Source organism: Camponotus floridanus, unplaced genomic scaffold, assembly GCF_003227725.1.
Source record: "Camponotus floridanus strain SB8 unplaced genomic scaffold, Cflo_v7.5 scaffold77, whole genome shotgun sequence".
Lineage (NCBI taxonomy): Eukaryota > Metazoa > Arthropoda > Insecta > Hymenoptera > Formicidae > Camponotus > Camponotus floridanus.
The window spans coordinates 918,158-932,172 of NW_020229846.1; the positions used below are offsets into that span (position 1 = coordinate 918,158).

Sequence of the window (14,015 nt, forward strand, 5' to 3'; positions counted from 1 at the left end):
AGATCAGATGACAGATAAAAATAAAAATTTGGGGGGAATTTCTTTCTCAATAAAATCTCATTTAATTAGAAAATATATAGCTTCCCAACAAAGAATCGACGTTATTCCGTTATTTTATTTTCATTTTTTGTTCATGAATATTGCAATACTGAAAATGAAACGAGCCTAATTGCGTTTTACGATAACTTTTCATATCTTCAGAAGCAATATTATGGAAAATAATAATTACAATTTGCATGACAAAAATTTGGAATCAGATATAATAATTATAAAGTTTAACGAAATGAATCTTTCTATGATCGCAAAGACTTTCTTTTTTTATCTCATTTTAATGATTGTAAAATGTGGTTATTCAATAAATAGAAATTTAGATACACTAGATGATACACCAGAGTATAGTTTGCATTGAATGGCCTTAGAATTATATGATTGCTACGCTATACAAAGAAATCTAATATTAATTTTTATTCTAATTATATCTGTAATAAAAGAGACATGTGAGATTCAATTGTAAAAATTGACAATATTATATACAACATGATACATCGGTCTAATGCAAAAAATGCTAGCAACTTGGTACGAGGTGTGGATTTTAAAAAAATTTAACATTAATAAAATAAGATATATATATATATATATATATATATATATATATATATCTTATTTTATTAATGTTAAATTTATATATGTATTATATATATATGTATATTTATATATATGTATTTTATATATATATATATATATATATATATATATATATAAAAGTAAAAATTCACTTTAATTAAGCAAGCATGACTCCTTCAGTTCGAGTCTCGGAAATTGCACTGCTTGTTCGATCCATTTTGCCACAGTGAGTAATCTCTGTTCATGAAAAAGTGGTGCCATTAATTGCAATGACAAAGGCAACCCTCTGCGAGAGAGTTTGATCGGTACGTTGATTGCGGGCAGACCAGCCATGTTTGCAGGTTGTGTACAGTGATCTTGAATCAAGCATTGCGTTTGATTGTCCAATTTTATGAATTCATCGTAACTTGGAGCCTCGGTTAATGTAGTCGGAGTTAACAAAAGATCTATGTTGTTATTCCATAAAACATCAAAGTCTTGTGTGATTAATCTACGCATTTTCATCGCCTTGACATAATATTCCTTGTAATTCTCTGCCAATAAAAAATAATTGCCAACCAATATACGACCTTTGACCACATCATTAAAGCCTTCTGATCTAGTTTTCTTGTACAATTCATAAGCCGAGCTCCATTCGTCGGCTCTGTGACCATATTCTATACCATCATAACAGGCTAAGTTGCTAGCTACATCACATCGATTTAAAACGGAGTAACATACTATGGAGTAGTTGGTGTGAGGTAATGACACTGGAACAATACTGGCTCCTGCTTCTTCTAGATGATGAGAGACTTCATTCCAACAAGCCTGCATCTCTTTGCTTATACCTTGCACTCCATACTCCTTTGGTATCCCAATTCTGAGATTGCTAACATCTATTGTATTGGGTAAGTTAATTGGCACATATTCCTTTTGTACAGTTGTGGGATCTGCTGAATCAGGTCCAGCTATTGCGTTCAAAATTAATACGATGTCGTCTACTATTCTTGTGAGAATACCAGGCATATCCATTGAATTTAACAATGGGATAAGACCATAACGAGAAACCAAACCATAAGTTGGTTTCAAACCAACTAGACCACAGTAAGATGCAGGATTGCGAGTGGAACCACCAGTGTCAGAACCCAAGGCTGCATAACAAGTACCTGTAGCTACCGCAACTGCAGAACCTCCGCTACTGCCACCTAAAATAAATATGTATTTCATAAAAATTATTATGTTAATGCATTCCTTAATATAAATTATTAAAAGAACATTAAACAAAAGTTAAACACGATTGAACAATCTATAACAAAAGACCTGCTATACGCCATGCATCTTTCTCGCATAGCTTCCTCTCAGTAATTACTGAACTGTCCAATTCATATGAGTAAAATTGCGACAGCACTTCCGAGCCCCATAAATTCTTGGTCGGGCCGTAAAGGGAATCCACTGTGCCGGAACCCATGGCAAACTCGTCGAGATTAGTCTTGCCGATCAAGACGGTTCCCTGCATCCTGAGTCTCTCGTAGATTGTGGCGTTATAACCGGGAGAAAAATTAGTCAACATCCGTGACGCGCAGGTCGTAGGTATGTCCTTGACACAATAATTGTCTTTGATGGCAATGGGGATGCCGTCGAGCGGTCCTAGTAATGAGTTCCGCTGTTGTCTCGCATCGGCATCATTCGCCTGCTCACTCGCAATATCATTCGTTACGGTAATGTAAGCGTTTAGAGGCTTAACATGGGCAGTTAATTTGACGCAAGTTCCGCAAACCTCAGACGGTCGCATCACGCCGTTGAAAATCCTTCGACTAATATCTTTAATCGATGCAGAAAGTAACTTGTTCATGGCTCATCTTGCGATATGCCACTATCGTATATAACATTTCTTAAGGGTCGACAGAAATGACGGACGAACTCCGAACTGATGTTGGAGACCTCATGCGGTGACAATGCGAAACTCCGGTTTCAGGATTGCCAATATGAAAAATAAATTCTCGGTCATTATGGCTGCGTTCCAAAATTCACTGCCATTACTGAAAATATATAAAGGTGCAATTTCATTGACGCTAAAAAGTAGCGTCAACTATTGGTTGAACAAAGAAGTAAGTAGTTGCTTCTTTGTTCAACCAATTGTTGACGCTACTTTTTAGCGTCAATGAAATTGCACCTTAATACGTAACGTGAACTATAGATTTTTAGCGCTGGCATTGAATTTTGGAACACGCCCTATGTAGAGGCAGAGAGAAAACTGAGAGGGTCCGCCGTAGAGTTAGCAGAGAAATTGAATATTTTCGAATTATTCTTTATTAGATTTTATTAGAATTCTTTATTAGAATTTGGGAATCGTTTGGGGAAATTTAGAAAAATCATTTTAATATTTTCATTAATAATAGGAAATAATATTTTCCTTTTAATAATAAAAATATATCGAACGTTAAGCTAGCAGATCGTAATTATGTTTAATATATATTATAATCGAAATCGATTAGAAATCATTTGGGGATAATATATTTCGTTACTTTTATTTGGGAAAGTTGCTTATTTGTCATTTAAATAAATTTATGCATTCAAAATAATGCATTATGCGTTATGAATGCGGCATAAAGGATTCAATCAATCAGAGTTCTTTATGTGCGCTGGCCTTTAAGAGGATCTAAAGCGACGGACGAACTCCGACGGATTAGCGCCCCCATCTAAATGTAACTAAAAATGTCGATAATATCGTTAATATCGACATTTTTAGATACGCTATTACCGACATTATTATTTGAAGCATGCATAATATAATAGAAAATGCAATCTTTTGCATTGCGTTAAATATATTGAAATGAAATAATATCATATTTTTATTGATGTACATATACATGCATATATATAATATATTTCATACATGTTAAAAAAAAAAAAAAATATATATATACAGGGTGTCAATTAAGTCCCGGGACGGCTGAATATTTTCTCATGTAAGGTATTTTTGAAAAAGGTCAAGGTCATTTCTGAAGTAATTTTCAACGAGGAATTCAACGGTGACCTTCAATTTGACCTTGAGCTTGACCTTCAAGGTTATTTGAAGGTCAAAGTGTTTTTTTTAAATAGGAACCCCTATTTTTGATTGTATATTCTTATAGCTGACCTCGAGAGCTTTCCAAAACACTATAATAAAATATTTTTCCCTCAAGCATTTATCGAGTTATGATGCTTCAAATCATTTCTTAATTTTACATAAACCATAAAATATCTTGTAAAATATTCACTTTTCGATTATTTTACCTTAATACTTTTATGTACAAAATAATGAGAGGAATCAATTGGTTTAAAGAAAACATACAGTTGTTTTTAAGAAAAAATATGGAATTGTTAATTGCAAATTACATATTTTTTCTTAAAAACAACTATATGTTTTCTTTACGCCAATTGATTCCTCTCATTATTTTGTACATAAAAGTATTAAGGTAAAATAATCGAAAAGTGAATATTTTACAAGATATTTTACGGTTTATGTAAAATTAAGAAATGATTTGAAGCATCATAACTCGATAAATGCTTGAGGGAAAAATATTTTATTATAGTGTTTTGGAAAGCTCTCGAGGTCAGCTATAAGAATATACAATCAAAAATAGGGGTTCCTATTTAAAAAAAACACTTTGATCTTCAAATAACCTTGAAGGTCAAGCTCAAGGTCAAATTGAAGGTCACCGTTGAATTCCTCGTTGAAAATTACTTCAGAAATGACCTTGACCTTTTTCAAAAATACCTTACATGAGAAAATATTCAGCCGTCCCGGGACTTAATTGACACCCTGTATATATATTAAATATGTTATATATTATATACAGGGTGTTAAAAAAGTATCGCATACGCTTAGTGCCATCCGATAGAGAAGGAGAATTTAAGAAAAAATATCTAATAGTATTTTTCGATCCCATGAATAATTTCGCCGCAATTAATTATTGTAATCAATTAATCAGCGCAGAGCTACAAGAGGAAGCCAGGGGCGAAGCGCGCGAAGTTTGCGGCGCGACGACTAGCGCGGTAGCCGTTGTGCCGCAGACTTTGCGCGCTTCGCCCCTGGCTTCCTCTTGTAGCTCTGTGCTGATTAACTGACTTACAATAATCAATGCGGCGAAATTATTCATGGGATCGAAAAATAGTATTAGACATTTTTTCTTAAATTCTCATTCTCTATCGGATGGCACTGAGCGTATGCGATACTTTTTTAGCACCCTGTATATGTAAATATGTTATATATATATAATTGTTGTATATGTAAATGATATAACAATTATATAATTATAATATAAATTTACAAACATTTATATTACATTATATATTTATTTCATCGCAAATATGAATAGAATAAATTTATTCATTTCTTCAATTTACTAAAAAAAATTGAATTTTCTTAATTTCTGAATACAGAGTAGGCCAATTTTTATAAGATGCAATATATACCTTTTTTGTTTCTCCAATTTTAATTAATGAAGATAATCTTTACATTGAGATTTTTTTAGATCGCCTCTGGGATAAATATTTTTTAATTATCACAGTGCTCATGCAAATCGCATCTGGTGTGTGTGTGTGTGTGTGTGTATGTGTGTGTGTGTGTGTGTGTGTGTGTGTATAAAATATTTTTAAAAACCAGCACACGAATAGAACGCTTCTGGAACAAATACTTTTAAAAGCAGCTAGCTCATGAATAAATCGTCTCTGACACTAACTACTATAAATATATATATATATATATATATATATATATATATATATATATATATATTATATATATATATTCGAAAACTCTAAACAATTTATACAAATTTTATTTATAAACTAAAACATATTTTAACATACAAAATATACTTGTTTGCAACACAGAAAATACTAAAATATCGTGAAGCTTCTTATTATAAAATTTTAGATAAAAATAAAAAAAAAAATATATATATATACCCACACAGAAAATAATATCTATTATATATCTAATGGATATCCACAATGGACATTATGGATATCCACGAATATATAGAAAACATCTATTAGACGTACTTTAAATATCCAAATGTCCGCCATTCGAGATCTCATAAATATCCATAGGATATCCACATAAATATCCACTAGATAGTCATACAAGATCCAGTGAATATTTCTGTAGATATTTATTGGATGTATGATGGATATTTATTAGATTTTTGCATGGATATTCATTCCATGTTCCATATATATATTCATGGAATATGTAGATTAATATCCATTATATATCTATATCAATGTCTTTTATATGTATATTAAATATTTATTAGAGCTCTCATATCTATAAGATATCTACATAAATATTCAGTAGATATTCATATAATATCCGCTGGATATTTCTGTAGATATCCATTGCATGTATACTGAACATTTATTAGATTTTTATGTAAATATCCATCCAATATTCTATAAATATTTATAGAATACGTCCCTCAATATCTATTGGACATTTACATTAATATTCAGACAATATTTATATAGATATCTGTATGTATAATTGATATTTATTAGATTTTTGCATGGATATTCATACAATTTTATATACATTCCTTAAGGAATATATATAAAATTGTATGAATATCCATGCAAAAATCTAATAAATATCAATTATACATACAGTATATTATACATACAGATATCTATATAAATATTGTCTGAATATTAATAATAATATATATAAAAGGATAGACATTGGTAATAAGGTTTATTAAAATTAAATAGTTTTAAATATCTTTTGAAAAAACAGTATTTTTTATTTCTTTCAATGGTATATTTTCAAAACATATTCTTACTTTCCTATTTCATTAATAAGTAAGATTAATACAAAAAATAAAAATTAATTAAACAAAAAATTTAGAATTACTACAAAAAAATCAGAAATTAAAGTTAACAGAAGGATTAAACTTAATATAGAATCAGTTGTTTAGTTATTTGGAACACAATACGCGAACAAATATCCTAAAATTGCAGAAATTATATAAACTTAGAAGCATTTAAAAACATGTTAAAAACAGATTATTAATTACCTATTATATTAATAATATAATTATATAATAATATATTATATTAATAATTAAAAGCAGAATCTTATACAAAGCCCAAAGGCTGGATACAATTTTGAATATTTCGATCTTAATCAGAAAAAATTTCAAATAAAAATTGTATAGGGTTTAACAATATCTATTTGCAGATCTTATTATTTTGACCTTGAGTGGAGTTGCCAACATCAGGACAAAATCATTAAAAATTTTTTAAATACTCCCAACATATTTTTTTAAAATATGGTTCCATTTAAAAAATTCAAGATATCTTATGTTGATCTTGATATCACCCAAGATCAAAATAATAAGATTTGTAAATAGATATTTTTACAATACAACCTTACAATTTTTGAAACTTTTTTTCTTAAATGTATTGTTTACGAGACATTCGACTGTGTAACTAGACTTTTGTATCCCACCTTGTATATTATATGCTTCATACCTATCTTAGACTTATACTGACTGCAACACAACACATTTTTCTACAAAATATTAAATACAGAATTAACATTGTAGAGTAGAGATGACAGACATGTAACCGAGCCAATATAATATTGTGATTCGTAAATAATATAGAAATCTATTGAACAAAAAATATAGAAGTTATAGCATAATTAATCACATAAAATACAACTTGGAATAATTTGTTTTTGAAACGGAAATATTCAGATATTTCAATACTTATAAAACTACATATATATATCGTGTAATTATCTCACTATAAAACTATATATAATCATATATAACTATACATAATTATAATTATAATTATCTCACTATAAGTCATAGTTTTATAGTAGACAGTGAAATGAAAATTGTCGAGACAAAAGAAATAGATAATGATAATATTATATTAGTAAACCACTTCCATTACAAATTACAATTTAGTTTGATTTATTTAGATTAAGTCTAAGTATTGTATAATCTAAATATTATATTTAATATAACATCATGTCGTATTTAACATAAATCATTATTAGTGGAAACTTTTATTTAAAATTAATATATTTTGTGTACATTTTTAATTACAAATCTTGTTCAATACGTTTGTGAAAAAGAATTTTTTATCGATTTTCAAATATAATTTTTAAATATAATTATTCTTTAACATAACATCTAAAGTTGTAAGATATGAAATACTTTTACAGAAAACAAATGAATTATTTTTATAAATAAAAGAATCATTTGTATATCACTTTATCACAATATATCACATATATTTGTACAATTGTAAAATATATATTTATATATATATATATATATATATATATATATATGTATATGTATATATATATATATATTGTGATTTATATAATATATATATAATGTGAGAGATTTCTAATGAAAGAAGTTCATCTATATTTATTGTTATTATCTATTTCCTTTGTTTCAATAATTTTCACTTTACTGGCCACTATAAAACTGAATATAATCACATTAATCTCTTAGGACCGTTAAACCAACGAATGATATAATTTTTTATCATTGTATATTTGTACATACAGCTTTTCCTCAGGCGCTCTTTAATGCATACCATAATAAAGTTTTCTTTTGGTAAATAAACTTCCATTATTTCGGGTGCCGATGGCAAATACGTAGAAATCTCATGTTGGGATAGCTCATACGACAGCTATTGCACCATACATACACATGCGCCACATATGTAAAACCAGAGAATAGATAGAAGAATGAAGGATATAGGAAAATTGGCTTTGATGCAAAAACGAATTCTGCTATCTGGTTATTGCTGAAACAATAAAACAAATCACATTTTTTTTAGTTTGAAATTTAGTGTCTCGAAAGAGTGTGCAATCTTTAAAATACTCTATATACAGAATTATAAAGACATAAGATAGTAAGAGATAATTATTAACAAATATATTTAACATAAGTCCTAACCTGTGTCGCATTATTTTGTCGTCGTTTTTCATTTTCGAATCTATGTTTTGCGTGGCGAAACCAATCCTTACATTTTAATTCAAAATCTTTTTCCGTAACATAAGGAAACGTCTTCCTACAAACTTCTGCAACAAACAAATTTTTATTAATGTCTTATTTTCTAATACTTTCACACTATGTTTATTAAGTGCGTTAAATATTAATAAAAATTAGTTCATTAATATTTAATACTATATAAATTATAACATTTGCAAAAAAAAAACTTTAATTTTTATAATTGCTAAAATGTTGAATAAATAAACTTATTTATATATATGTCTAAACTTATCTACATATTTATGTGAAAATTTCAATATGCATTACTATTTCGATATCCAAAATATTTTATAAAAATTATTTTTACTTACTGAACATTAATTTCATTATTTCCAAATTATTAAGTTTTAGTTTACCCTTTCTTCCTATCCAACTATACAAACTAGCAACTTCATTTGTAAAAGTATATATAAACATTCTTTTAGACATTTCTTCATAGGTACTTCCACCAATAGCTGCCAACTTGTTGAACTGAAAATTTTAAAATATAAAAATACACACACACACACACACATATATATATATAGCCCGTATTCATAATCCGATCTTATATTTAAGATCGGCTTAAGTCTGGTCATCTGGTTGATTAAGATCCTATTCAACCAATCAAATGGCTGCGTAGCACCTCAAGCTCGAACTTAAGACGATCTTAAATATAAGACTATGAATTAGAACTATACCTATACTTATATGTTTTAGGTAACTCATCATACGCTCTTTAAAATTTTCTTCACTTGAACAAAGCATATGTTGTAAAGAGTTTAGTTCTTCTATAGTTTTTAGGGGGAAACATAATTTGCTTAACTCATCATCATCCTGTGACAAAGAGCTGTAACATTCTCGTGTCAGATTGGAACTATGTGAAATTTTAGTGGATAAAAGTTGATATTGCTCCATAAGATGATTTATATCAAATTTTATGTCAGATACTGCTCTCTCAATACGTTGAAGATAATCTAAGAATAAAACATATATATAAATAACAGCAAAAATAAATATATATAATTAAGACTACATTGAGATATAAAATTGTGTTCTTACTTTTTATTACAGTATATTCTTCTGTATCACCTTTTTGTGTATGACTGTATGTATCTGAAAGAATATATAAATTTGTATTAACAGAGTATATATACAATTTTTATAAAATCTTACAGATTTAAAATAAAACATATAAATAATTACTAATTTACATCTAAAAACGTATGATATAAAGCATGCTACTTACTTTTAATTGTAATATATTCTTCATTTCCTTTTTGTGTTTGATTTTGTGTATCTCCTTTGTATGTATCTAAATAAAGAATATATAAAATTATATTAAACGTATATGTATATTATGAAGACTAGAACCAGGAAACCGAACTTCGCTTGATTAGAGCCACCAACCTGTGCCGAAAAAGTTGCACGCTATCAATTCCAAATTTCCTCACTTGTGATGCTGACCTACTTTTACGTAGGCTACTTTTAGGCGAGTCTCAAGTTTGGGAAAAAGTAAACCTAATTTAATATTTTTTTGAACCTTAATATTTAATATTAAAAAAACATGCGTCTATAGTTCTGCAAAATGATAGTCAACAGTTAACAACTTCGTAAAGCGTAAATAAAAATATAATAATTGTTGTGCCCGGCGCGGCACAGGGTGTGGGGTAGCCGGGAGAGGAAAATAATCGCTCCAATTATTTAACAACAGAAATTTATTACACAGAATATACTTATTTATCCCTTATCTTTAGTCGGTTTTCTCAAGCCTTAATGTCGTCCTTTCCTGGATCCTTTCGTGATTAGTAATTATGTCGGGGGCTTCGTAGCACGGTTTGGCGGCTAGCCCTCGGATTCGCACTATGTCTTATTAACGGTTGTTCTCGTTGCACAATTTAATGGTTAGTCTTCGCGCACTACTCTGACTATAGATTCACTGTTTATGACTGTCCGCCGCGAATCCGCGGTGGACGGCTTTTATTCCCTCAATTTTGGAGATTTTTGGAGGGGATCGCCCGGCGACATGACCATGTATGGTCATGGAGGTTTTTTCGGGTCGTCCAAAGTCCAAGTGCTAACGAAGGAAGTTCAAAGTTGAATTCTTTCGTTAGCGTTTTCGCGCTTCCGGGTGAACTTACGCTTGGATCGCTGAGGCAGCCGCATTTCCCAACAATATTTCATGCTGACACTTATTTTAATTATATATAGGTACTAATATTTAAATAGGTTATAGTCTGCGAGACTATAACATCCCTCCCCCGTTAAAAAAGAAAAACGGAGGTTTAAACGAAGTTTTTCTATAATACAAATTGAATATGATATAATGTTTTTTTTTCCCGTTTTACAATGTTGATTACAATCGTTTCTTATATCTAGCTTATACCCTTTTTGTTTTTAAAACCGTGTGCTTCTATTTCTTTTCAATATTGGTTTAGGCATTCTATACGATTTGTTAATTTCGTCTACTAAGGTAATAACAGCTGGTTGTTTAGGTTTTCTTTTCCTATGTTGGATAATTATCCATGCTATTAATGCTATAATTATTAAAATAGTTATTCCACTAGAGGCTGTTGTATAAATGAATTGCTTTTGTTTAAAAAAGTTACTGTCGTTATTATTTAAGTTGTCATTAATTTCTTCTAGTTTTTTACTTAGTCCTTTTAATTCTAATGGATTATTTATAATTCTTTTAAATTCGTAATCGCGATTTTGTGTGTCGTTAATTTCTTTGATCGTTATATTAAATTCTGGTAAAAATGTTTCTATATTTGTATTATACGTTGTTACGTCCAGGGGAATTCACGATTCTTTTCTTTCCCGTACCCGGTGCACACGTGCACGATTTCCAGAGCTCCAGATAATAGTAGCTAAATTAAAGCAGGATTCTCAGTACATGCCCTAAAATAACAATCGGATATTAACGGGCTATAAAAGTAGCATCCGGCTAAATAAAGCGGCATTCAGTCAAACAAATTTGATATTTTCTTAAAACTCATAAAATCAAAAAAATAAAGGAAACTAATCATAAAACGCGAGTGATCGGATATCGGATGTTACGATTCTTTTCTTTCCCGTATCCGGTGCACACATACACGATTTCTAGAGCCGATAATAATAGTTAGATTAAAGCGGAATGCTCAGTACATGTCCTAAAATAACAATCGGATGTTAACAGGCTATAAAAGTAGCATCCGGTTAAATAAAGCGGCATTCAGTCAAACAATTCGATATTTTCTTAAAAACTCATAAAATCAAAAAATAAAGGAAACTAACCATAAAACGTGAGTGACCGAATATCGCAAGAGGGTAGTAACAGTCATCCCTTGTGCGATACTGAGAATCCTAAATCCCCCGTTTTGGAAGATGCTCTCCTATTCGCGAACGAATGTAATAAAATTCTAATTTGTTACATTTGTACTAAAATACTCATAAGTAGAGGCAGAGAGGAGGCCATGGAAATCTAACAAAGATTTCTATTCGTCAACCTCCCTTATTCCTCACGCTAGGAGAGGGTAATCCAAAACGATATATAAGCGCGAACTTCGAACAACACTGGTGAGAAAAATTCGTACAGTCAGAAAAATTCGTTCAGTCAGAAAAATTCGTACACTCAGAAAAATTCGTTCACTCAGAAAAATTCGTTCAGTCAGAAATTCATTCATTGACTCACGCGTTCACATGCGCACTCAAAAGTTTCGAGACATATCAACCTTCATATCGAGTCAGTGCAAAAACCTACACCAAGGGGGCCCAGCAGCAACCACTCTCTTCAACAACTATCAATTCAGCTAATATCTCGCCATCCTCAAGGCCTCCGCCAAGGGGGTCCAGCGATAATTCGTATCGATTTGTCCACGGTTTTTCAAATAGTAAGTCTTTTCTTTTTATCTTCAAAGTTCCTCCCCCTCCCCCGTCTACTTCCTTTACTTATAATAATCGTTTCCCTAGTGGAACCCACGAGGAAATCCGCTAGAGCCCACGCTAAGCGATTTCGATACCGCCATAATCGACGTACCCGCCGATTGCTGGCTCGGGCTGCGGCCGACTCTTCATTCGCACTAGATTTAAGTCAAATTAACACGGATCTCCCTATTACGCGGATCTTTTTAAATAATTTTCAAGGAGACACGCGAGACTCCTCACATCCGCCCCCTCGCACTCCTTCCCCTAACTACTCCTAGTACCTGTCTCCGGGAACTCTTCCTCCAAGCTATTCCCCAGTGTATGACACACAACCTGATTTTCCACAGTTATCACCTTCTCCTTCTCCACCCCACTCGCCAGTCCCAGATCCTCATCTCTTGTCTCCTCCTCCTCTTCCTCCCCCTGTTTACTCCGACATCGATCTTAGTGATCGGATTCTCTCCGAAATTCTTAGCTTGACTTACCCTCTGTACTTTCACCCCATCCTCCCGGATCAATTCACCTTGGGCCCTGGCCTTATTCATATTCCAACTCTCAAGGCCTTTCTCCGCACCGCTCCTTCCAACATTCCCATACCTTGCTTTACTCCCTTCACCAGATACCCCATCGCTATTCCCGTAGAATTCTTCAGGGAAAGATATCCTCCAGATTCCGACCAACCTCACCCCGTCTCACATACACACACAATCACGCTTAATGTACCCACAAACATACAAACAATCACACTTAATATTGTGCTAGAGTAATAACTAATTAAAATGCTTATGTAAATTTTATCTTTTTGTAATGTACAATAAATTTAATTAATTTTATTTCTTTTAACTTCAACTTAATCAATTCCCCCCTCGTTACCCACGCTCCTGAATCGCACTTGGTCCCGTCCCGGGTAAAAAGGATTAAGTTCCTTTACCGAAAAGGGGACCGACGAGCGGGCATTTGGACCAGAAATAGCGTAAAATCGACTCTTGGTCGTTGACCTATCTTTGGCTCACCCGCAGGCTCGCTCGACCCGAGACACTTGCCCTTAAGGCACCTGTTCTCGGGATACACGTGTTACGCCCTTCCTTCGGCCCATCCTTCCTCGGGCCTGGACGTAACAACGTAATCGTTTCTGTCTGTATCGTCATGTCTGTAGTAGTTAGTTTACAGTTATCATATAACGTAATTCGATCTGTGTTTTTTATTATTTTTTTATATTCGGGATGATCACTACATTTTATCGTAATATGTTGCTCGAATGAAGTCGAATATAACCAAGAATGCGGCTGTTGTAATGTGATCCATATTGTGTGAGTCTTTTTCTTATGACCTATATTACATTGATTTCGATAGTTTTGTCCTTGTACATAAATTTTCGCTTCGCACGGTGTATTTTCGTTAACATAATAGATCGGTTGATTCTTTTCGCATATATATAAATTATTATTATTTGTACAC

General features: G+C 31.5%; 1 protein-coding gene across 1 annotated transcript; it reads right to left on the bottom strand.

Annotated features, from left to right (window-relative positions):
- Window positions 1-771: 771 nt before the first annotated feature.
- On the bottom strand, window positions 772-2,551 carry LOC105249242 (glutamyl-tRNA(Gln) amidotransferase subunit A, mitochondrial). Its single transcript, XM_011254565.2, has 2 exons — window positions 1,924-2,551; window positions 772-1,808 (listed from the first exon to the last, which is right to left on the bottom strand). The coding sequence occupies exons 1-2, from the start codon at window positions 2,453-2,455 to the stop codon at window positions 778-780; spliced, it is 1,563 nt and encodes a 520-aa protein (XP_011252867.1). The 5' UTR covers window positions 2,456-2,551; the 3' UTR covers window positions 772-777.
- Window positions 2,552-14,015: the final 11,464 nt, after the last annotated feature.